This window comes from Mixophyes fleayi, chromosome 1, assembly GCF_038048845.1.
Source record: "Mixophyes fleayi isolate aMixFle1 chromosome 1, aMixFle1.hap1, whole genome shotgun sequence".
In the NCBI taxonomy this organism is placed as follows: Eukaryota; Metazoa; Chordata; class Amphibia; order Anura; family Limnodynastidae; genus Mixophyes; species Mixophyes fleayi.
Window position 1 is genome coordinate 92,903,049 of NC_134402.1, and position 26,714 is coordinate 92,929,762.

Genomic DNA, 26,714 nt, shown 5'->3' on the forward strand with positions numbered 1-26,714 from the left:
TGCAAAAGTCTTAGTTGCGCACATTTGCAAATGTATTTTAAAGCCACTGCCACTCCAAGGGGCTTTTGCTAATAGGGTGTTCCTAACTTTAAATAGTGAGAGTCCCATATATTTGGGCCATACATATGTGTTTTTAAATTGAGAGCTAACTTACCAAAGAGGTACCCCAGAAGCCTCGAAACAGCAATTCAGCGCCAGTACCCCCTCTCAGCTACTGACACCAACATGCCTCTCATACAAATACAGAAGTGGAAGCTGCTCAATCAATTTAAAGGCTATAGCAGGTGCTTGAAAGGGTGGGGTTATCCTAAATGGAACAAACACACAAAATTTTCCCCCAGCACACTGCTATAGCCAGCAAAAGACCTACCATTTCTACTGTAGATAAACATGCAAAAGTCTTAGTTGCACACATTTGCAAATGTATGTTAAAGCCACCCACCACTCCAAGGCACTTTTGCTAATAGGGTCCTCACTTCAGAGAGGGTGTTGGAGAATGTTTAGCTAGCGCCGGACAGGCAAGGTTTTTTTATTTATGCTTTTGCTTATTTTTTGCTTAATAAATCTGGCTGAGGTCAGAAACCACAGACCTTGGACTTATGTGATTATTGCTGCTGTTTGCCGCCATCTACCTCAGGGGATTGTAACTGACCCCCTCACACGGTCACAGATTAGTGATTGTGCACACTCTGGAAAGTTATTGGCATTGAGAACTTGCTTAAATCTTCCAAAAATAGACACTAATATTGTTTGTGACATTATTTCAATTTTATAGTTAGAGTCCCCCATTCTCCCTCTTTGACATCTTGTGATGCTCTAATCAACGCAGATAGGGGCTCGATCGCCAATGTAAACACAATAGGAGACAGGGGGCATCGCTGTCTCATGCTATTATGGATTTTAATTACTTTTGAGAGGCAGTGTCACACACACTGAAACAAATTGGATGCAGTCTATTTGTTGGAATTGGTACTACTAAATCAGGAGGTGCGGTGTCTAATGTGCCCCTGGTCTTCACCAGGGACCCCCGCAAGGAAGTTTGGATTTCATTGCAAATGGACGCACAGGTCGCGGTTCTCCAGAACAGCTGCCAGCGAAGTAATAGGTGATAGAGTGGTCAGGCAGTCTTGGTTAGAGCCAAGCGGGATGTGCGGTACCAAATCCAAATCCAGAGGGAAAGTCAGAGATCAAATACCATGCGGAGAGTCAAAGCCAAGGGAAATTCAAAAGAGTAGTCCAAATGGGAAGCCAATGTCAGGAGCCAAATGCAATGGTAGATGTCGGCATAGAAGGAGAGGAATGCTGGAGCACAGGGAGACCTATTATTCTGGCATTCTAGTTGTGCCAGAGCCTCCCTTATATTGTGTGTGACAGAGGAATAATTACCAGTGGAGTTGACATTACCAGCCACCGCCGGGTTCAGAATCGCATCCTGTTACTAGTCAAAGGGACACGCATGCACGGTAGAGTCACCAACCAGATGTAGACTGAGCACCAGAAGCAGATGATCGTCCTGAAGTCAACAGAGTAGGATAGCACCTGACAGTATCCCCCCCGCTTCCTCCCTACTCAAGGAACATCCGAGAATCATTTACATTTTTTTGTCCAGAAGAAAAGGGTCATGGAGGTTTTCCTATTTACCCAAGATTTTTCTTCTGGCCGAATCCTTTCCAGAGAACAAGGAACTGAGGTAGACCAAGAAAGAAAAGTCAAAGATGCGACTAACCTCATACTAGTCTCCAGTGGCAGCATTGATGAGGAAAGGCTAGGATGATTCCTGGAAGAATTTGTTGAGTACTAAGGGTATTAGAAGAGACATGTGGAAGGAATTATGGATTCTGAGAGAGGGTTAAATGATGTTTGTAGGTCAGAGGATTAATAACCTGGATAATACTGAAAATTCAGCCCAAGGGAGAAGGTTGTTCTTAACCTGGAGGAAGTTCCCTAGATGCCAACTCATTTTTAATACAATCAGAGAGTCCTTGCCAGAACATTGCTACCAGTGCCTCAATATTCCCTGTCTATTCTCCACTTTCTATAAAAAAAAAAACAACCTTTAATCAAATATATGATTTTAAGTGCATTTGGCTTATGGGCTCACTTGTCAGATTATTCGTAATCATCATCATAGTTTATTTAGAAGTTCCACAGAATATGCAGAGCCATACAATCGACAAAGATAAACAGAACAACAAAGAAATAAATAAGAGACAAGAAAAAAATAGAATCGATAACAGTCAATACAAGAAGAGATGAAAGAGAAAGCAACAACATTAGAAGATACAACTAGAAAAATGGAACCTTACAAAAAGGATGAGGAAAAAGGAGGTAGATGTATAGTCGTGTAAGGGCTTTATTTCCTCTACCCTATCCGACTGGGGAGTTCTCTCTTGGTCTATTGTTTTTCATAATTATTTCTTCCTGTATGTTCACTCCTTTGCATTTATTGTTATTTCCACTCTCTTTCACATTATCTGTTTTTTTTTTATTATTTAACATCTTGCTCACCTTCTGAACCAGTATTTGTTGTCCCGCATGTCCCTCCTCACTCCTATTGGAAGAACATGCACAACACCACTAGCAGCCTTCCTATTCGTACTGTCAAAGCCAACTGGGTCTGATTTCAGGTAGATGTGAATGAGAGAGAGCTGAGTGGTTCTTGTGACTGCAATACATTAACACTTTAAATATACATATTACAACATACAATATACATTAATCCACTAACCACTAAGGAATCCACTAGGAATCCACTAACAAGATATGATGTTCTTATCAGTACCCCTCCCAATTTTTTATCTTTTTATAATTTCTTATAATTTTTATCTTTAGGAGTCCCTGCTGTTGATACCGCTATCTCCAACTTTCAGGGGTAAATGTATCAAGCAGTGAGATTCCGGTAGTTTTTGAAAAGTGGAGATATTGCCTATACTTACCAATAAGAATCTAGTTCATACTTGCCAATTCTCCCTGAATATCAGGGAAACTCCCTGAAGTAGGGGTGATCTCCATCACTCCCTGAAGTGTCTGGCATTCTCCCTGATACTGAGCCAGAACAAGACGTGGTTGGCTTCGCCATCTGTGGCATGATGACACAGTTCAGAAATTGTGTCTTATGTCCATATATTGATGCCCATAGAGGTGGCCATTTTCATGGAAATCAAGATTTAATCAAAGACTGACAAGTGAGACAACATGACGTAATGGAGATAGAAATGTAAAAGACACTGCAGTCTCTAGAGATTCATTAGCTGCTTTTCTTTAACGCATAGTAGCCTACTCTCCCGGAATGTCCGGGAGACGCCTGCATTTCTGGGAGACCTCCTGGGCTCCTGGGAGAGCAGGGCAACCTCCCGGTTATCGTCCACGCAATAGATAAGTGGTGGGGGTGGGGCTTAATGATGCAAATATTTGGTTATCTTAGCCCCGCCCCCTGATGTAATTGGTCAAAATTGTGACAAAATGATGTGATTTGTCAAGCCCCACCCCTGCACACCCATCTCCCCCGGGATCTCCCTGAAGCCAACGAGGAAAAGTTGGCAAGTATGTTCTAGTTATCATTTTGTAGACTGTACTAAATAAATGATAACTACAATCTGATTGGTTGCTATAGGCAACATCTCCACTTTTCAAACCTGCTGCAAACTCGCAGCTTGATACATTTACCCCTCAGTCTCTCTGGACCAAAATTCTAGAACATATAATTTCTGTCTTCTTTCAGTTCAAGTTGCCCTCTCGTTTTTGGAAACCTAATGTATTCCATGCTTCACCATTTTTAACTCAATATTTATTTTATTATTAAAGATTTTGCAAAATAATTTGAAATAATAAAATATAAAAACAGGAGAAAACAGGAAAGGGAACTGCACTATCAAGGAAAAGTAGGGAGATTACATTATAGAGTTATTTGATACATTAATCTTTTCTCCCATTTTTTAAATCACTATCAACTGCTTTTCTTTCAAGGGCTCGTTTACATGAGCATTTTTTTAGAATGTTAAAACCACATTTTGAAAATTCTATCATTTGTATTCTATTTGTAATCCATGTTTGTAATATTTATGTTTTATTTCATTCTTTTAATGTCTCTGTTGTCAAAGTCAAATAATTGGATGAAAGAAACTATATTGACTAATATTGTTTTACCGTGCGATTGTGATCAGTACGCCACGTGTTATGACACAATCGCACGATAAACAACGCACACATACACATACACTTACACATTCACTTGTACATAGTTCATTTTTTTAATAGTTCCAGCCCACAGTTGTTTTTGAACAAATGTTATTGAATTTATAGTTAAATATGATAATATTAGAAGCACTTTATTGAGATCTGAGATTCAGTTTACAGGAAACATATCATGTTTGGTGTCATTCTAATCCCCTATTTATCCTTAGTGATCCGGTTCAATCGCATAAAGGATCGCACCTTGCGTATGCAAGATATGGATTATATGGAATAAATGATCAGAATGGTATTGTGTGTGTGTGTGTAATGTTAAAGCTGACCTCCACCCTTGGAGGGTGTCGTTTGAACTGACCTATGAACTACACTATACTGGACTGTCCTGGAGCCTGAACCTATGGAAACATGCCAAGTCATCTGTATTGTATTTACTGTAACACCAAATGTATATATATTGCATAATTGCCTACCTTTGGCAAGTTGTATCCGGGAGAGGGGCATGTCTAGAGGGTGGGAGGGGGCGGGGCACGGGGAATCGCATAATTTTGCCCCCCCCCCATGTCAAATATGCTGTTTTGTTGCAGGGGGCAAAATGACGCAATTCAACTCGAATCACATCATTTTAGCCCCGCAATTGCGGGATGCGGGAGATTTGCCAGCTCTCCAGGGAGTCCGTGAGACCAACCCGAATTTCGGGAGTCTCCCGGACATTCTGGGAGAGTTGACAAGTATGATATATTGCTCTCTGGAACCAGCATTCAGTCTCTTTAAATTGCATTGTGAGTTGGAGCCACACAAATCGCAGTGGACAATGATTATTGGTAAGTGATGAAATAACTTTAATATTGTATATAAAAGTAACAATAGAAGAAATAATAAAGTATATTTTTCATAAATTGTGTCTGCATTTTTCCTAATGGACTTTATAAATATACTTATTTCAATATGATTACAAACAAAGCCATATATGTCCATATTAAAATAAAGTTTATTACATAACAAAACATAATGCTGAATCCTCCATCACTTAAGTAGACATGCAGAAAGCACACAGAACAATATACATTATACGTATAGTGTGATATGATGACAAGTACAGCTGGTTTTACATTGTCAAATGAAGTGAATAGCAGCCAGCAAGTAGTAGCACAGGCTTAGGTGACGTCATTTACAAGACGGCAGCAGCAGCAGAAGGAAACGAGTCGCGTTAGAGTGGTAACCAATCACAAAGCGGGAAGAAGTGTAGCTCAGAATGAGGCTTGGAACGCAAAGCTGAGCAGCGTGGGGTGCACGCGTATAGTTCCACAGTTTTCTGCGAGTGTTATGCGAGGCTGATCCAAGAAGTGGTAAGTATAATATACCGGGCATATAACACCCAGCTACAGGGACAGGACTCGCAGCATTATTTCTGGCAATGTAATATTCAGCCACATGGCTTAGACTACCGGTGGTTTTTCTTGGAGTGTTAATGCCATCCACACGGATGTCATTATAGGTATTATTTATTGTAATATATTAACCAGCCTTATGGCTATGACCCCCTCAGTATTATTTATTGTACTACACATATATCTTTTCGATCTATATTATACTAATTATCTGTTGCAGTGCGTAATCCATAAACTTCTTACTGTTACAGTCCTCTTATTGCTTAGTCAAATAACCTCAATTATCACCAACTGTACTATAGGATTGGTCTGTCGTTCCCGATCACTTAATTAGAAATTGCAGACAAAGGTTTAGAGACTAATGTGGCCTTGGAGAAACACTGGTTGTCTCCTTGCTGTCATTTCCCACCGCTGTTTAAAATGACCACATTTAGCTGCTACATGTGTTTTTTTTAATATTGACATGCCTGTGACTTTATTGGCTACTGACCTTGTTATGTCTTGATGACTAGAAGGATTCCTTTGTTATAGCTTATTTAGTCATCCAACCTTTTTTATTACTTTTTTGGAGCAGCAGTTGCTATAATTATTATTCTTGTAGTACATGTCCACAGTATTGTGCCAAAAGTATGTTATGTACTGTCCAAATGAAAGCTGCAATAGTGTATTTGAAAGCATTTTCCTATAATGGTGAATCACTAGCAATAATATTTGTCTCTATACAATATTGTGTACTATTTGGTTGCACAGGCTACCAGTGGGTATAAATATATAGAGATCTTTTGAGTAAGGGTAATCATAGTATATATTTGGGGGATGTGCTAATAATTTGGGGGGTGGGGGGGGCTGACAAAAGATTTAAAGTTTAGGTTAATATTACTCCGTTGTTTTGAAGCTTGCTTTTAATATGGTTTCATTTTGTCTCCTTTAATACAAACTCTCTGATTTGATGTTTTGAAGGTGTAAATATGTTTGTTTTTTGTAACCCAGCCACTTTATAGTATTCTAACTGTTTGTATTTAGTCCAAATTAAGAACAGGTGAAAAATATCCAATGCATGTAATGTTTGTATACTTTCCCTTTACAACTACTATCTTCTTTCAGATTGTTATGTAGATATCCTCATTGTCAACCCCTCCTCCCTCCTCCTCCTCCTGGCAGTTTGGTGCATATATAAGACTGTTTGTTTGAAATGTCATACATTTTATTTGTGGGTAATACCAGTCTAGTGTGTATATTATATTTATTTGATTTTTTTTTTTTTCCTTTATGTAGTGTAAAATATTATGGAGGGACAAGAGGGAATCTCTATAGCTGACGAGGCTGACAGTATTCTGCAAAACAATGTTAACCTCTCCTTATTTCACAAAGAAAAAATGTCTGTAACAGATTCAAACTCTTCTAACGAATGCCCATTGTCCGGATGCAATGACAATTTCATACATTGTAGCGCTAAAGACGAAGCTGGTACAATTCATAATATAACAGCTATCAAAAATAATAATGTTGGAATGCAGTTGCTTTCCACAGCAATTGAAATCTCTGAAAATGATGAACCAATTGTCATGGTTCAGTCTCAGCCAAGTGATCTACAGCCAAAAGAAGAAATGGAGGTAGCTGACAAAATGGGAGGCTTGCATTTTGAAAACCATACCGTAGGTGGTCAAAACGGTAGTGTTGGAGAAACCATATGCCCTCTGTCTTCTGTTCAAGAGGAGGTTCTGTCTGCTGATGAACTTGAAGAAAGTTCTTCAGGAGAATCATCTTCTGACAGGTAAGTTAGCATTTATCTAAAGGGTTCAACTAATTTATTCCGAGATGTGTCCAGAAATGAGACGCTGCACATTTCGATAATAAAAATATGTGCACAAAATGTGTCAAATCTGATAAATCTATAAAAATGTCTTTTAATACTGAGCATATTTCAACGCTTAATGATGCATATTACATGTAAAATGAGCTAGCTAAAAAGTGACTTGTTCCATTGCTCTCATTGTCTTTTTTTGTGTGTGCAAAATATATCATATTTATCTGTTAGAGTGAAGAAGCACAGATTCAACAGGATTAGACAGCTCTTTTGTTGTAGTGGTCCTCAAATGAATTTACATCTAGTAATGTTGAGCAGATGGGAGCCAATCTGTGATTCTACATTGCAGGGATATTTTGTGACAGCTGTGTTTGGGCTTACATCATTTGTGGTTCACTGCATGGCTCATTATTGAACACTTATTGTAATCATTATCAGCACAGCAGTAAGATCAATGTCAGGTACTTGATACCTGGAGGTGTGGTTTACGCTCTGCGTTTGTGTTGGTTACCTAGCAACTAAAAAGACATGTAAATGTCCCAGACAACCTCTGGAATTATTATTATTATTGCTCGAAGGGTATGCTGGGACTTGTAGTTTCACAACACCTAGAGTGTCACAGGTTAGCCAACACTGAAGTAGACCCTGTTTGTTACTTAATACATACTGTTGACCTGTGCCGTCTGCATTTTGTTAAGAGTATTCGTCACTGGAGCAATGTACAGACTGGAGAATGCTTAAGTGTTACCTGGTTGACTGTACAGGTACTGTGACTATCCAGGTTGGTGCCATATTCACAGCACGTCCCCTGTCCAAAGAAGTTAGTCCTATGGATATCTTCAGTTATCCATTCATGAATCCTCTCTACTTGTCATACGTGTAAATACTGGTCCAACCAGGGATATCGGTTAATGATTGGGAACCAAGGGGACACATGGTTCAAAGGAGAGGGTAAATAAGTGTGGCACTGTTTCTAAGACAAAAAACTCCTTAGCAAACAATCCAAAATATTTGTTATACTACACGTTCCACTTGGTGAAGGAACATAACTGCAAATGTATTTTATAGGAGAGATTTTGTCGGAGGTGATTAATGGTATGGTTTTTGCGTTCACTTTAGAAATTTGAAAAGTATGACATGACGTCTTGGAGTTCGACTGCGTGTTATTAGCCATGGCAACATCAGCACAAGAAAGTGCTGTCCAACAACTTTTATATTTAGTGGCACTACATCGTTCAAAGAAAGTGAGCAGCGACTTTTCTATGTGATGCTGCCACCTTCCAACTAAACAAAAACAACTAAGAGATAAGTGGACAGCACTGAATGTGTCGGTCATTTCTTGGGAACAATAAAAAAAAATACTTAGGAAACTTATATTCTAGCGGATAAACAAATGTGATTGATTAAACTAAATAAAGATATTTTTTCTTTAAATTTGAAGGATCGGCTTGCATATTGAAATATTAAATTCTCCATCTAGTGTGAATGTCTGTTTGATATCTAAAAAAGTTATGGATATGATTTTAAATCTTATGTGACTAATATGTAGTAGTTTATTAATTGTGCCACTGACTACATTTATATCCTCGAGCAGTTGCCACCCGCAGTATGTGGGATGTACTAAACAATCTCTGAAGACATGATTTCTAGAACATGATGTCAAATATTTTCTTTCAATCACAATGCACAGTTGTGCATTGTGATTGACTAAATACTGGCAATACTTCAATAAACTAGTCAATTATTTCTAAAAAAATTTGTACACATTAAATATGTTTAGATTAATCAGACAGTTGTTCATCCATTAGAACATCAATGCAATAGATATGTCTTGACTGTGTCACTCATTCCTTGTGAACATTGAGCACTTATGGTTGGCTGTATTTTGTATATTGGCCCCATATAGCATGGTGCCGGGTGATGATGGAAAACCTTTTTTTTAATATTGAGAACCATACCACTTCAAGTGTTCTGCTAAAGCATGAAATAAATTAAATCATACTTGTTGCCCAATTTCCGTTTTAATATAAACCATTTCCAACAATACTTACACATTTACGACATATTTCCTTGACAAAAAAAATCTCAATAAATATTAACTTTCACCGATAAATATTAACTTCAGGAATAAAAAACAAAAACATTTTGTGGTGTGTGTGTATATATGTATGTGTATATATATATATATATATATATATATATATATATATATATATATATATATCCAGACAGTGACAATTGCCTGCAGAATAGGGCAAGTTGCAGTTGTCCATGCATGGAAGATATATAAAAAAAAATAAAAATGTTGGCAGCTGTATAGTCTAGAACTGATACAATGCAGGTATCCATGCATCTTAAGTAAGATCAGATTTTGTTAATTGTGCCAAGATATAAATAAAAGTGCTACTGGGTACACTATGCATAAATGCATAGAAAAATGTATGTATTTTAGTTTCTTGAAATGTTCATGGTTTGTTTTTTTTTGTTTTTTTTCTACTTTAGCTGTTAAATGAATCACACAATGCATACACAGGAGAAGGGTGTTCGTTATATAAATGTTACATGTAGAGAGAACATGGTTTGCCCTTGTTGAAAAATGGATAATATTTAAAAAAAAAAAAAAAAAAAAACACCACCCCCAAAATATATAAAAGTTTAGGGAAAACATCTCAGTTTTGCTTTCAATTAAATTTTATAAAGACCAGATGAGTTTTGCTGGTGAAAGTGCTAGTACATTGAAACTAGAAACCAGCACTGTTGTATTCTGATGTTAAGTCTCATAAGAGACTTTCTTTTCAGATGAACCCGTAACAACCAGAACTGAGCGTAGCTTGCATTTCATTATGCTCTATTTACTTTAAGTGGGATGCACTGAATATTGTACAAACGTTTAGGCCTAAATAGAAACCAGCATATGATTTTCCAAGCTGATTTGACAAAAAATACAATTACTATATTTTTTTACTTCACTTGTTCTTTTATATGCTCGCCATCATTGGCTAGAACTGTATAAAGCTTTATTTTTCTTTACTGGTGGTCAATGGTTCCCATGATTCAGTGTCTTGCCCATCTCAGCAGGCAATCCTCCTTCCCATGTGAGCCTCTTATTCCTAGAAAAAATATATTATGGGCCATAGCTTTTCTTTTAATAGTCTAAGTACGATTTTATATCAAGATGAATGTAGATCGTGTCACAAATATATTTTTATGAGGCATTATTTTATTATCTTTTATATAGCGCCAACATGTTGTGCAGCACTTCACAGAAAATGATTAAATATTCTCGTCAGTCCCTGCCCCAGTGCAGCTTACAATCTAAATTCTCGACCACACAAACATACACACTGTAGAACCATTTTCTTCAGAAGCAAATGAAACCTACCTGTATGTTTTTGGACTGAGCACCCAAAGGTAACACACACAAACATGAGGAGAACATACAAACTCCATTCAGTTATTGGCCTGGTAAGAATGGAAATCATGACGCCAGCATTGCAAGGCAGACATATTATACTGTGATGTCATTTTCAGGGTACATTTACTTGCCCAATACAGTGTTTTAGTATAGTGCAAATTTTGGAGCTAGCAGATGCTTTTAAATGAGCCAAGGATGATACACATCCATTGCCTTCAATAGAATTATGCAAATTACCTTGCCCCTGGAATTTATCCTGCCATGGTTGTGAGCTTAAGTGCAGTGTATTCATAAATCTAAGTTTATGCATCTTACTAACCTACACAGGTTATGTACATAATTGGCTTTTTTTCACATTTTGACCTACCTTTTTATGAAACTGTTCAAAAGGCAAACTTTTTAATAAGCATACAAGTGCAGTCCCTTTTTAACAGAAGCCTTAATGTACATTTATCACATAAGCAGATATCTGTGTTAGAAAAACTGTTAGAATGCACTAACAATTATTAATAGAAATACTTATGCATTTTTAATTTGCTCTGTGAAACCCAAGGAAAGTGCATACACACAGCATGTACATCCCAAAAAAAGGAAATGAAAAATTCTCCTCCATAGTGTCATACAGGGAAACTAGTTTTAACTAATTAATTCACAAATCTTTAGTGTTAAAGTGTGTAAACACAAGTAAAAGCTTTAATAGTAAGACTATTCTTTCCCATTTTAACAGTCCATTTCTGTCTTTTAGTGAAACTGATTCTGATTCGTCATCCTCTACCTCGTCTTCCTCTTCTTCCCTGATTTCAGTGCTCCAAATAGATGAAGAGGAACAACTGGAAAGCAATTATGTGCCTTTGAAGACTAGAGGGGAACTTCTTGTAGAAGTGAGTAAATTAACCTTTTTTTTTTTTTTATAAGCATCATATCCTACTTGACAAGCCACTAAAGTAGGGGTTGGCAACCTTTATCTATCAGTGTGCCGGCTCAAATCTAGTCAAGCCCAGGTGTGCAAGTTGGGCGCGTGTATGTGTATGAAACGTTTATGTTATGCCATACATGCCATATAGTTGTGTCCCCAATTTATTGTATGCCACAGTTGCCCCCCCCTCCCTTATTCATAGCGTGCCACTGTTGCGGCCCTCCCTTATTCATAGCGTGCCATGTAGTTGCGGCCCTCCCTTATTCATAGCGTGCCATGTAGTTGCGGCCCTCCCTTATTCATAGCGTGCCATGTAGTTGCGGCCCTCCCTTATTCATAGCGTGCCATGTAGTTGCGGCCCTCCCTTATTCATAGCGTGCCATGTAGTTGCCCGCACCCCCCTATTCATAGCGTGCCATGTAGTTGCCCGCACCCCCCTATTCATAGCGTGCCATGTAGTTGCCCGCACCCCCCTATTCATAGCGTGCCATGTAGTTGCCCGCACCCCCCTATTCATAGCGTGCCATGTAGTTGCCCGCACCCCCCTATTCATAGCGTGCCATGTAGTTGCCCGCACCCCCCCTATTCATAGCGTGCCATGTAGTTGCCCGCACCCCCCTATTCATAGCGTGCCATGTAGTTGCCCGCACCCCCCCTATTCATAGCGTGCCATGTAGTTGCCCGCACCCCCCCTATTCATAGCGTGCCATGTAGTTGCCCGCACCCCCCCTATTCATAGCGTGCCATGTAGTTGCCCGCACCCCCCCTATTCATAGCGTGCCATGTAGTTGCCCGCACCCCCCCTATTCATAGCGTGCCATGTAGTTGCCCGCACCCCCCCTATTCATAGCGTGCCATGTAGTTGCCCGCACCCCCCCTATTCATAGCGTGCCATGTAGTTGCCCGCACCCCCCCTATTCATAGCGTGCCATGTAGTTGCCCGCACCCCCCCTATTCATAGCGTGCCATGTAGTTGCCCGCACCCCCCCTATTCATAGCGTGCCATGTAGTTGCCCGCACCCCCCCTATTCATAGCGTGCCATGTAGTTGCCCGCACCCCCCCTATTCATAGCGTGCCATGTAGTTGCCCGCACCCCCCCTATTCATAGCGTGCCATGTAGTTGCCCGCACCCCCCCTATTCATAGCGTGCCATGTAGTTGCCCGCACCCCCCCTATTCATAGCGTGCCATGTAGTTGCCCGCACCCCCCCTATTCATAGCGTGCCATGTAGTTGCCCGCACCCCCCCTATTCATAGCGCGCCATGTAGTTGCCCGCACCCCCCCTATTCATAGCGCGCCATGTAGTTGCCCGCACCCCCGCTATTCATAGCGCGCCATGTAGTTGCCCGCACTCCCCCTATTCATAGCGTGCCATGTAGTTGCCCGCACCCCCCCCTATTCATAGCGTGCCATGTAGTTGCCCGCACCCCCCCAATTCAAAGCGTGCCATGTAGTTGCCCGCACCCCCCCAATTCATAGCGTGCCAATTAGATGTGCCCCTTTAATTTGCTCTCTTACCTGTGGGGACGGCCGAAATGGAGCTCATGCGCTGAAGCTCCATTTTGGCTGTCGTCGGCTGCTTTACTGAAGCAGCTTCAGTGCCGGCATGCCAGACAGAAGTGGTCCGCGTGCCGGGGGTTGCCGACCCCTGCACCTCAGGTATATATAGCTTTATTTAAATACCCTCTTGGGGTTTATACTAATTATAATAAAATACTATACATTAATATTGTTTCATTCGAACATTATGTAGACTACTGTATCTTATAGTCCCGAAGGATAATTATTATATTTCATTAAAAATTACTTATGTAGAAGGAACGTTTTTACCATCCACCTATTAAAAATCATCTGGAGATAAAATATTAATTAATTTAATACTGACCAATTTCAATACTGATCATATATATTTTTCCACAGTCACTCAAATAATATGTGAATATCATGTGGATCAGTATATATTATCAAAAGCTCTTAAATAATATTCCTTACACAGGAGGGAAGCTTATAGGTAAATAAATTATACTTTAACTCCTCATTTGACGACATATATTTTATCACTCTTAATACAGTTACTTAACTGATATCATCTACAGCAATTACGATATATTATTATTGGTAGTAATGCTTAGAATAACAGTTCTTGTTTTTCTATAATGATAGCGTTACACTATATATACTTACCTAGTGGTGTATAATCATAATGAACTCAAAATAGAATGCAACAGGCATATACTGTTGTTAAATCGTTATATTGGTCTCTTCTACTTAACAATATGAATTAATTATCCTTTCAAAACATCATGGATAACAAATAGGATAGAATAGCGATTCCAGCAACACTTTTTGCTGCCAACCAATAGAGTACCTGTATCTGATTAACATTGGCTCAGATAGGCTATCTTTATTGTCAGTTAAAAACACGAGGGGTCAGATTGATAATGCACACACCTATTATGACGGGATGCTCTCTGATTAGTTCCTTAATTTTTAACCACACCTCTTTGTGAGAGTATTTAACAGCTGTCATTTCTTTGGATCAGTTCGCCTTGACAAAGCCACGGAGCGAAACGCGCGTTGGCATTTTACTCTCGCTCATCCTCCAGCTCTTTAGCACCTACCAAGAATCGCTCCCCAGTTTTATTTGAGGCACGGTATTTTCACATAATCCCGCGATTCTTGGAAATTAGTCCTACCGATCTTTGGTGCCTTTGCTATAGGGTCTTACAACCTTTTTGTTTATCATTTGCTTATTTAAACCTTGAATTAGACTCTATGGCTGTCATTTACGGACATATTAAATCCATGTTTTCATTTACTAACGGGACTTTATAAATTGTATTATGCTGCATTTTATTGATCTAATTTGGCAATACTACGATATTAGTATCCTTGCAGTATATTCTTCTAGTGGATCATATGTATGAACCATTAGCATTTGTGGATTTTCCTTAACTGACACTAGTTATTGTCTGCTTCTTCATACTACTTAGGATGGCTATATAATACACCAACCCAAAACATTGCAGACGCAATTATATAGCGCTAATTAAGCGTGTACTTATATGAGAAGGAGGATTTAAGTGGGACTTTGCAAAATTCTCTCTTTTGCATTTTAACCACATATCACGAGTTTTTATCTTTCTTTTAATTATTTCGCTCAATACTTTTCTTTTTAATCAATCTCAATAAAGGTTATTTTTTTATCGAGCACTCCAGGAGTGCCTCAACTTACACTGTCTTTCCCCATCTCCCTCCTCCCTTTTGTTTGTATACTATACTTACCAATACAGTGTTGGGTGCACTCCCCGATTTAGGCTTGTCTCCAATCGGGATTATATTTACTATACATCATTAAGTGCTTGTACTATTTTGCCTTGTGCGGTTTTATACCCCTATGTCTTTATTCCTAGACTTGATGTCTGTTCAGGGCTCCACAATATGCACCTCCACATTTCAAGAAAAAAAATTAGATAAAAGAAATGTCCTTCATTTTTAGAGTGCCTATTATGGGGCATGAAAGAAAAACATACCCAAGGGTCAACTTTTGCTTCATTGTGCTCTGAGTTTTTCAGTAATTTTGTAGGCACAAACTGTGGGAAAAATGTATTTGTTATAGACTAATTCAGCAATAATGAATAGTAATGCTGACACATGTTTTTTCATAATTTTGTCTATAAAAGTCTTAAGAGAATATCTTAAGTCCTCCTTGACAGGGATAGATAGATATCTATTTATTTTTTAAAAGCAGAGTAAATAGTTGTATTAGTTTTGTGGTTCAATAGGTTTACATGAAATGGATTCTCAATATAAATGTAAAAATTAAAGGGGCTGTCCACTTCATTTAACTACTTTATTGACTTATTTTATTGTAATCATTGTTTTTATTTCTGGCTTCTTTTTGTGCTTTCAGCCGTGTATTTCATTAGGCAGAGTTGTTAAGACGTGGTTTTTGTAACGGATATAATCATAACCAAATACCTTATCCACTCTCTGATCATCTCCCGCCTGGACTACTGCAACCTCCTCCTCACTGGCCTCCCCCGCTCTCATCTCGCTCCCCTTCGATCTGTTCTTAACGCTGCCGCTAGGCTTATTTTCCTTTCTCGCCGCTCCTCTTCTGTCTCCCCCCTCTACCTAGCCCTTCACTGGCTCCCATTCCCCTTCAGAATCCTCTTTAAGCTCCTCACACTCACCTACAAGGCCCTTGCCAACTCCACTGCGCCCTACATCTCCGCCCTCCTCTCTATTCATGCTCCATCCTGCCCTCTCTGTTCTGCCTCTGACCGTCGCCTCTCTTGCCCCTTTATAACCTCCTCCCATGCGCGTATCCAAGACTTCGCCCGCGCTGCCCCCCTCCACTGGAACAAGCTCCCTCCCTCCATCAGAACTTCCCCTAATCTGTCCAGTTTCAAACGGGCCTTAAAAACTCACCTTTTTCTTAAAGCCTTTCTGTCTCCCACTTAACTTCCTACCTTATCTTCTGTCTCCGTTCTCTACCCTGCGTCTCTCTGTCTGTCCACCCCTCCCCTTATATTGTACGCTCCTCTGAGCAGGGCCATCTCTCCTGTTTCCACAACTTCTAACTCTGCTCTCCAGCTACTTAGCCCGCCTCCTCGAGGGTCCTCCACCCCACGTCCACTCTCGCTTCCTCCTCCCCCCTGGGTGTCTCCCTGTCTTCTGCGCCCTCCTTCTTGGGCCCTGTCGTTTGCGGATCCTCCCTCCCCCTTCCCCGCCCTCTCTAGCTGTGCATTGAGCTTATTGAGTTACTGTGCTTACTGTTTACTGTACTGTGCTGTCTCCCATTGTATTGTAATTTGTTTGTCCCTGTACGGCGCTACTGACACCTTGTGGCGCCTTATAAATAAAAATTAATAATAATAATCATAGAGCACAGAAGGAAACTGGCAAAATAGCACAATGGGGCATATTTAATTAGCTGCGATGTTCTGATGAACATCGCGACTGTGCGTTTTCTATGATAATACAGCACTGCAGCATCGCAGATTTCCCTTCATAACCCTATGGGGTAAGGGAAATCCGCAGTGTTTGCTGTAACGCGGAGTGCCCGTTTTGCAGGCAGTCTGCACTTAATTGAATATGCCCCAATATATTTAAAGGTTCATAACGACATGTGTAAGACCATAATTGTAGTCCTCTGAATATTGAAGGCCCTTCACTTTTGTAGCCTATGAACAGTACTTAATGAAGTAGGTGGCAATTGTCCCTGCTGTCTCCCTCTGAAAGTGGATAATGAGCAGGGCACTATCTGTGTGGAGTTTGTATGTTCTCCCAATGTTTGGTGGGTTTCCTTCAGGTGCTCCAGTTTCCTCCCACACTCCAAAAACATACTGGTGGGTTAATCGGTTACTGATAAAATTAATTTTCTGTGAAAGAGAGTTTAGATTGGAGTGGGGTCTAATGTCATTATTAAACCATTCTCTGTGAAGCACTGAGCAATATGTTGGTGCTCTATGAATAAAGATTAAAATATAGGTGAGCCCTTTTAATAATGAATTTTGCAAATCATCTAATCAGTCTTGGGATATGAATTGCAAAAAGGTGGAATTCACTTTAAAGCAGAGCATTCTGTGATGCAGATGAATTTTCAATGTCTTGTCACATTTATTATTGATTAGCTGATGGTGGTGGTAAGCCTTAATCTGGGTACTTTAGTGAATTGATCAAGAGACCGGACTGTTTGGAAAGGCTCTTGCAGAGAAAGAGGAGACCTGTACAAATAAGTTAAATGTAATGCTGTAAAATATATATTACAGAATTCTAGTCTACATTGCAAAACATAAAACAATAAACATTCACATCCTTTTTAAGAGTTGATATTAATTTTATTGGAAAGTTTTGTTCATGGCTGCATGTTTTAAGCAATGAAATCCCTAAAATCGTTTTTATTTTTGAAGTCTACATATTGTTGCATTTATATAGAGTGCATAATTAAGTTATTATCCTTTAATTATTTATCCAATTATCCAATTAAATTGTTTAAAGCATTACATTTTACTTTTCTTTTCTTGAGAGATTACAGAACATCAATATAAGCCCTATTGCCCAAGTACAAAAATAGAAACTTAATCAGGGAACATTTGCCACTTCATCAGTTTTCTAGTGAGGGCTACCAAGTGTATACTTTTTTGTTCTTTCTTTTCTTTTATTTTTAATTAATGGATTTTGTCTAGACTAATCCTCTGCTTTTCACTGTGAAATTTATATACCAGCCAGCCTTTCCTTACTACTATTGAAGTCACACTACAGTTTTGGCAGAACCTAATGTCTATGTCCAATTAGAGAGGTATGGTGGAATTTTAGTTAGTCCTAGTTCATCATAAAATAAATAATCTTAGGAGTTACTATAAAAAAAGACCTAGAAGGTGTTGTCTCCTCATCCACTTCTATAGTACAAATAGAAAGTAGTTAAACTTGCTAGAAGTAAATCTAATGGAATGAGCTGGTTGATTGTCAGCTGCTTATGATGTTTTGCAATGTGACACAAGGGCACATTCTATGCAAAATGTATAGCGCTGTCTGAATGCTGGGTTCATGAGACAGTTATATGCTGAGTGCACTTGTGAGCAAGCACTAGTTTGCATTTGTTCTACTTATGATGGTAAATAGTTTTCTGCATGCTTCTGACATTGCAACTACTGTGTAGTTACATTTTGTGAACTAGAAAGCAAAGTCTGTTCTATTTCCATTAGACGCTATTTTCATGCTTGTAAAGTGCATTTTGGATGGTGTCAAGTGGAAGTTTTGCTGTGAAGATTTTTTTTTGGGGAAAATTAAGATCTTAAGCTTTGCTTTCTCACCCTTAATTGTCTATGCACACAGGTACCTTTTTATTTAGACTTCAAGTAATAACAATCCAGATATACTAATGTTTTTGTTTTGTTGTGTTTTGTAGCTATAAGTACATATAGATGTCCATGTAGATAAATCTATATATCTGTAGTGCTTTTAGATCTTTTTAGCTTCTCATATTTCTGTTGAACTCACATTTCAACACGCTTCTTGATTTTAAATGGACAATTAACTATATTAGAGTATTTCCTTTTCTTGTTAAATACAGATGGTTCCCCAGAGACTGAATGCCCAGAATGTTTTACTGCTGTTTTCAAGTACATTTATATGGGTAGAAACATAGAATTTGACAGCAGATAAGAATAACTTGGTTCATCTAGTCTGAACATTTTTTTTGCTCCTATGGTAACCTCAAACTCTATTTGATCCTTCTTTTTTTTTTAAGGATATATTTTAGGTCTATCCCAAGCATGTTTAAATTGCTCTACTATATTAGCCTCTATCACATCTGATGGGAGGCTATTTCACTTATCCACTACCCTTTCTGTGAAGTAGTTTTTCCTCAGATTTCCTCTGAACCTTCTTCCCTCCAGTTTCAGTGCATGTCCTTGTGTTCTAATACTTCTCTTCCTTTGAAGAATGTTTCCTTCCTGTACCTTGTTCAAACCCTTGATATATTTTGAAAGTTTCTATTATGTCCCCTCTTTCCCTTCTTTGCTCCAAGCTACATATATTAAGATCTTTGAGTCTTTCCGGGTAAGTTTTGTACTGTAGGCCATGCACCATTTTAGTTACCCTTCTTTGTACAGTCTCTAAAGTATTTATTTCCTTATGGAGATATGGCCTCCAGAACTGGACACAGTATTCTAGGTGAGACTGTACAGTGACATTAATACTTCTTTCTTTCTGTTACCGATTCCTCTCCCTTTTCAACCTTCTGACTTGCCTTTCTCATTGCTTTGTTACATTGCTTACCTGCCTTTGTCACCTGAAATAGTGACTCCTAGATCTTTTTCTTCTCAGTATTCTCCAATATGTATATAGTGCCGTTAATATTATTTTTAGCCTTTGGGTTTTTGAGACCCAAGTGCATGATTTTGCATTTTTTGACATTACTACGTTCTTGACCATTCCTCTAGTCTACCTAGATCATCAATCATTTGTTTTATTCCTTCTGGTGTATCTACCCTATTGCATATCTTTGTGTCATCTGCAAAAAGGCATTATTTTCCTAAAATACCATTTGCAATGTCATCAGTAAAGATTCTAAAGGGCACTGGTCCAAGTACGGAACTCTGGGATACCCGTCTAGTAACCTTTCCCTCATGTGAATGCACTTCATTTCCAACTTTGTTTTCCATCCTGCAGCCAAGATCTTATCCATTCAACCATCTTTTTTTCTGTGCTGTCTGCTGGGACTTTATATTCCACATATGTATTGGTTGTATCCTGCAGTGTATTTGTCTGTTAGAGCAGCAGAGAATACTTAGATCTATACTCAACAAGAGACGTTTCTTCAGATCTGCTCATAGTTGAATAAGGACTTGCGTATGCTCGAATTCTGTGCGTTTAAAAAAAAAAAAAAAAGAAGAAGCAATTTATGTTTGTTTTGAGTGCCTTTTAATGAATCTGTCTACTCACAGCACACTTTATATTCTTACAAAATGTATTCAAGTTAAAATGCGTGCGTTGCATTCAGATATCCCATACTATTGTGAGGCACAGAGGGGCTTAAAACAGTTTTTCTAGCACATCAAAATAGCAATTTCCTCAGCAGCAATTTAAAATAGAGCAGAAACAGGATTATTCACATTTTGCCTTAAGGCCTTATGCAGATTGTTATAAAAATAGCATGCTGTTACCCAGTGGCTAAATTGAATGTCACTTAAAATGTATATTCAAAGTCACAGCATGCAATACAATAAAAAAAAAATATGCATTCCTTCAAGATCTAATGCATAGAAAGAAAAGACTGCATATTATACAAGGACAATTGATTTACTTATATATTACAAGTGCAATAACTTGCTGTAATGCACATAATGCTAACTTGAAGACATCCTAGAACTCTACACCATTTAATTAAGTCTAGGTACTGTTTTAGATAAATATATACTTGTTTAGTCTCCAACAAGCAGCACTTCATTTTGAAAAGACTACAAGGAAAGAAATCCATTACAGGTCTTTACAAGGTGTTTATTGGCCTCCAATTATATAAAGAGAGAAAATAGCCAATATCGTATCTTCATCTGTTAATAATGTAGTCATTAATGAAAAAATAAACTTTTTTTTTTAATGAAATACATTTTTTCTTGATGTCTACTATTCATAAAATGCATTTTGACAGTTGGTTCTGATTGCAAACACATGTTATAGCATGCATACACACATCCATCATCACTATCACACTGCACTTACAACTGACCTGTAACTGGTGCTTATGATACGACAGTAAAACATGTACCTTTTGAGATGCCCAAAGCTTGAATCGGGCGTTGTAAGTGTCCTTTGCATTCAATGATAAATTGGACGTTGCTGCGTTCACCGGCGTATGGTCTAGCTCAGGGCATACGCAGAGCTGTTTTATGTAAAACACAACCCTAAATATTTTTTTACAAGAACATAAACAATGTTTCTGCACAGTCTTTAAAATGTAGTAATGTTAGTAATACATATAAACATTTTGTTGAAGATCTCTTGAGTTTAAAAAAATAAATAATTTATCGATGTCTGGTCTATCAAGTGATACCTCTAATATCTGTTCCAAAAGCATATGATGCAAACTCCAAGCACGAATTTTTCAAAACTGCCAGTTATATTCTTTTGAACATACACAATTTATATTTAATTTTTAATGTTTTTTGCAACCATGATTCTAGGAGCAGGCTGCGATGTCTTACAAATTTTGTTCAAAACAACCAAAGAATTTGTCTGACTGATCAATCTGATTAGGGGTCTTTATGCACTTCTAGTAAAATGGAGCACAGGGAGTGTTTAAGTAAATTATGTTAATACTCCAAATAGAAGATTTCATGACATTTTCTAACATTAACACAATTATGAAGTGTTAAATCCTTCAGACTTATGTTCTTATACATGCTGCAAATAAGAATTTGACCTTTACAATTTCTACCTTTTTAGTTGAGAATTATCTGAAAGAAAGGTCTGAGATATCCAATATTACTGGTTTCTATTCCTTGTGGGTATATTAGTGTGGATCTGCATATCTGGTTGCAGTATCTTTAGCCACTAAAATAAACTTCCTATGGCTGGCATCAGACATTTGTGGTTGTGGGAACACTGGTTTACTGCAACTCCTAAGATTCATTTGATTTCTTAAATATGTATATATAATACCATGTGTGTATATAAATAATGCAATGTATATGTTGCCTATGAATATAATTAGTCATAAATATATATATATATATATATTAGTACAATGATATATGTGTTTTGTTTATATATTTTCTTTAGGAGCTACCTGCTGTTCAAGAATTATCCATTAGTCTACCAGATGATGTTGTATTAAAGCCATTTGGCACAGTCTCTAGCGTCATTGAGCAGCTAGGTATGATATCATTTTTTATTTTTTTTTATTGTATGTTTGATTAGCTGTATATGAAACCCTAAAATAAAGTAAGCCAACACTACTTCTCTAATACACACTGTAAGATGTATTCATTGCCCGCTTTTAAAATGTCAGTGAAGCTCCCAATTACTTCCTGGCTTGTTCTCAGGGATGGTGCAGTGCACTGTCAGCTGTGGATGCTTACCCAAAAGCATAACTTTAAAATGACAAGAAATCTGAAGGATTGGACTTCGGGAAAATTTCCAATCATTAATCCGTTATCTGTTCAGCCCTCAGTAAAGCCTCAATCCCAGAGTGTGAAGATAATACAGATATGGAATCTTTTATTTGAAAGCTCATTTAGAAAGTTATGACAATGAGAAGACAGATGAAATGCTGCTGCTTAATTATTTTACATGCAGGCTCGATCACCAAGTGCATCCCTCTTATGGTGCTTGCTAAACAATGAGATGGTGGTGCCAGGCATAGCTTGGGGAAAAGGCGCAGGTCATTTTAGGCAAATCGCCCCAAAATCCAGAAAAACTCCTTAAATCTTGATAATTGATCGCATGCCATATAAATAACAGCGGCTTATTGCAGAGAATATCCCCTTAACAGAATAGGGATTTGACCTCTATTTCAATTATTGTAGTGCATGCATCTGTAAATAACAGCACAACTTACTGGATATGTTGTTTGATTATAAGACCCATGACACATTAAGTTTATATCATGGAACTGACTGAAAAAAAAAAAGTGTTTTCTAACTACCGTAATTATGTTTGGTGACCAAAAACTCTGTGTTTGATTTTCCAAATTGGATTTGTACCAACAAAACTTTCTTTTTTGAATACCTGGATGATAAATTGTTATGCAACATTTCTTAAACCCTAGGAATTGGTTTTGTTTTTTTGTAGCAAGGATGTGCACACACAGTTGAGTCTTCCTGGGTGAACTTTCACTGCCACTCTTCAGAAGCAAACTGTTTTTAAGCTCATGTTGGATGGAGCTTGTAAACACTTTAGAACTCCCACACATGTCTTAAATCACTCCCCCCAACCATTAATTACCGCTAATTACTAAAACAATGGCTGGCCACAGAGCCATAGTTCTATGTAAGCTTTTAAATGAAAACAACTTCTAAATATAATTTAATTGTCAGCTACGTGTAATAATTATAGATTACGTTGATGCCTCAGCGTTGGCTGATGTCAAGCTTAATGTACACATTTGCACTAATAGTGAACTTATTTTATGCTGAACAGTCTACAATACACTTGGTCTGTTTCATTGCATGCTCTCTGTTTCTTACTTGGCCTGATTATGGTTACAGTAGCTTGTATTCCATTAGATGAGTCTTGTTGCTCTACATTTACGGTAGCTGTAAGCTGTAATTACATTGGGTGACTGGAATTATATGGGTAGGTAGTGTAGGGTGTGTGAAGCTTCACATATCTGTTTAAAAGTTATTCTTATTACAGTTCAAACCCATTATCTAAAGATAGTATATTTATTGTTTTGGTTTATTTTTTGTGAGGAAACCGTGTATTTTTAATTAAAGTTTCTGAAAACATAGCTTTTAGCTTTAACATTTTACATCTCTTTTGTTGTTTATTTTTTACAATTATCTTTTGATATATACTGTACTACTAATTTCTTTATTGATTTTGGCTTCTTTCATACCAGAAGATGTGTGTACATTACACTGTAAGATTTATGTAAAAAATCCAATCCAAAGAAATGGTAAAAGAAAACAATGTGGATTATTTGGTAACTTTGCGCAAATGGCAATAACTATTAGTAGTCAAGTTAATAAATGCTGTCATCTGATATTTTAAACTTGTACAATTGATATAACAATTCATATAGAACATGTTACTCCTTGTTCATGTAGCTTGCTTCTTAATATTTGTTTTTTCCCCCCAGTAATTATTGAATCATTGCATGATATTCCCCCGCTAAATGAGGACAGTGTTGTTTTTAAGGAGGATCGATGTGCTGCTGGGAAGGTATGTTAAATGCTGCTATATATAATGGTGACAGTGTGTAGAAGGCTCGTTTTGATCCTAGCATTCTTTTGCTTTAGATAGTTTGTTGTTGTGTGTGAATGTGGCCCTTTAACACATACGCACCTTAGATTATTTAATAGATTATAACCCATAACAGCCAATCGGTTTTGCTTGATCAAGAATGTGCAAGATACAAGACACTGCTACATGTAATCTACACAATAACCACAGTTCAGCTTAAGGATCAGCAACATGTAATGCTCTTTGTAGTATGCTCCACATGTGTGAGTAAAGTGTACTAGTCATTACCAGGTGTAGCAAATTCCACAGGGCAGCAGCAATTTCAGACATTTGGACAAGTTGCAGAACGTGGCACTAATGGTGTTCTAGCCTAAGATCATGCAAGTCTTTTTCTTTGTAAATTTAAAGCAAAAAAAAAAGTAGATCTGTTTTCCCTCTTGATATAGAGATTCAATTACAAATCTGGAAATACTTTTAGAGATGTTTGCAGTGTGAACAGTTCCTTGTAGAACATGCTTATTTACTATTTGTGTCTGCTTTAAAGTGGTAGCAGTAATTTTTGTTGGCTGTGCCAATAGACATGAAAACACTGCCCTATCCATTCACCAGGATTCAGTGCCTAATGACATTTGGATATGAAGTGCGCTCTCACTATTACTTATTAATTTATAGACTGCATTTTCATAAATATTGGTTCAGTCACAAAATTACTACTTCCATAGTGTGTCTGCACCTGGTGCTCTTCAAACAGCACTGCAATATTCTGTGATGTGCTGTGTATGTCTTATGCTGGCGTACATGCGATATTGCAGGCAATCAGCCCAATACCTGATATATGGCCCGGGGTTGTGGCTGATTCCTGAAAATAATCGTGTCAAAATCAAATATTATAAATACAGTTGAGAAAGCTACTTAAGGGTTAATATTTGTGACAGTCTTACAATCTGCTCTTCTGCTGTCTTTGTGTAATATAACTCTGAGGGAAAGACCAGAGATCTGTTTTACAACTGCAAACTTCCCTTCAACTATATTACGTTGAACAGTGGATTGTGTGTCCCTTATATGGTTACTAAGCAGAGATGTGTGGAGAATTATAAATATTTTGCATTGCTGTGTGTGTACAGTGTGCTATCTCTTGTTGATCGCACACTCTGTTGCAATAAATGACCAATGCTTCATCGGTATCTGAGCATTTAACTTCTTTATGACAGTCATACAATCTCTCTCATAATACTATGCTTGCAATTCTCTTCCATCCACACTAATACGCTCAGTTGACACCATTTCTTGTCGTCGACATCTTTATTTATATGGCGCCACCGAATCCACATCGACGCACAATCTACAAAAATAAACAGAAAAAAAAATAGATAGGTAAGGGACAAGAGAAACAAAATAATCCAGTAAAAATCAACACAAGAGTCTATAGAGAAAGCAACTACATAAGAAGACACAACTAGAACAAAGGAAACTTTACAAAAAGTTCGAGGAGATAAGAGGTAGAGAGGGCCAAACTTGTGAGAATTCACATTTCAGAGAATTAGGGTAGCAAACGGAGACGGTAGAGGTAAGTAGGGAATTGTCTTAGTATGGGTAAGCAAGTGTGAAAGGGGGTTCCAAATGTTCTGGCAAAGTCCTAAAGGGTGGAGTGTGAAGTGGTTATAGGTGATGAGAGGGATGGTCATTGACGGAACGTAGTGGGCGAGTAGGGGCGCGTATCATTCAGTTTTGGCCACCCAGGTGTCTGGTAAAATTGGAGATCAATTCTGTTGCTGTAGGATCAGCCTCTGCGGGCTGGATTTAGAAGGTTTTGGGGTTTTTTTATCTTGAAAAGAGAAACTCTTGTATAAGAAATAATACACTTCTACAGTTAACACAATCCTTGTGTTTATATTACACAGCACAAAGTTTAAACAGTACATGGAAGTCTTACTACAAACAAGTAGAGATCATTAATCAGGGAAAATATCATGACCTTATATATTTCTAGAGCGTGTTTTAATTATGCTTGCGTTCTTTAGAAAATTACTTTATTTAAAAAATGGTAACCTCACATGTTTATATGGAGAGCAGACAAGATAATAAAGTAGTCTTCTCTTACACTAAGCATAGACTAGGGAAAGGCTGATTTATTTACTGCAGTCATCCTATCCTCAGCTAACAGGCTATGACTTTTGCAGCAGTTCTAAATCTAGTAGTAATCCCTTATGATTTCTGGAAATGTGTTCAATTTTGCAAGTGCAGGAACAGTTCCTTTGAAATATTAATGGTTTAAGGGCTCTCGAGGAGATTTGTCATTGGTTTTATCAGCTTCTTTTTCATGTAATATTTAAAAAACTTTTGTAACGCAATGTTTTCAGTTTGCGGCTTTTACATTATATTAATACGCAAAGAATTGTTTACTGTGACTCAACATATTCCTTATAGTCCAAACTACACTGACCACTATCATTGTAGTTAAAGTAAGCAAATATAAGTAAAGATTTTTGTTTCATTGTTTGTTTGTTTTTTTTTAAAAAAAATACTTAGCTGGGAGTTATTTACTGAGAATATATACCACCCTATATTTACTGAGAATATAT

At 37.9% G+C, this 26,714-nt stretch overlaps 1 protein-coding gene across 1 annotated transcript in view; it reads left to right on the top strand.

Moving 5' to 3' along the window:
* Nucleotides 1-5,407: 5,407 nt before the first annotated feature.
* The window catches only part of NAF1 (nuclear assembly factor 1 ribonucleoprotein), a 45,330-nt gene continuing 24,023 nt past the window's right edge, over nucleotides 5,408-26,714 (top strand). Inside the window, exons 1-5 of the mRNA XM_075198050.1 lie at nucleotides 5,408-5,537; nucleotides 6,855-7,353; nucleotides 11,547-11,682; nucleotides 22,009-22,102; nucleotides 24,029-24,111. Coding sequence (XP_075054151.1) covers nucleotides 6,866-7,353; nucleotides 11,547-11,682; nucleotides 22,009-22,102; nucleotides 24,029-24,111 — 801 coding nt within the window. The 5' untranslated portion in view covers nucleotides 5,408-5,537; nucleotides 6,855-6,865. The remainder of the gene's footprint in view (nucleotides 5,538-6,854; nucleotides 7,354-11,546; nucleotides 11,683-22,008; nucleotides 22,103-24,028; nucleotides 24,112-26,714) is intronic.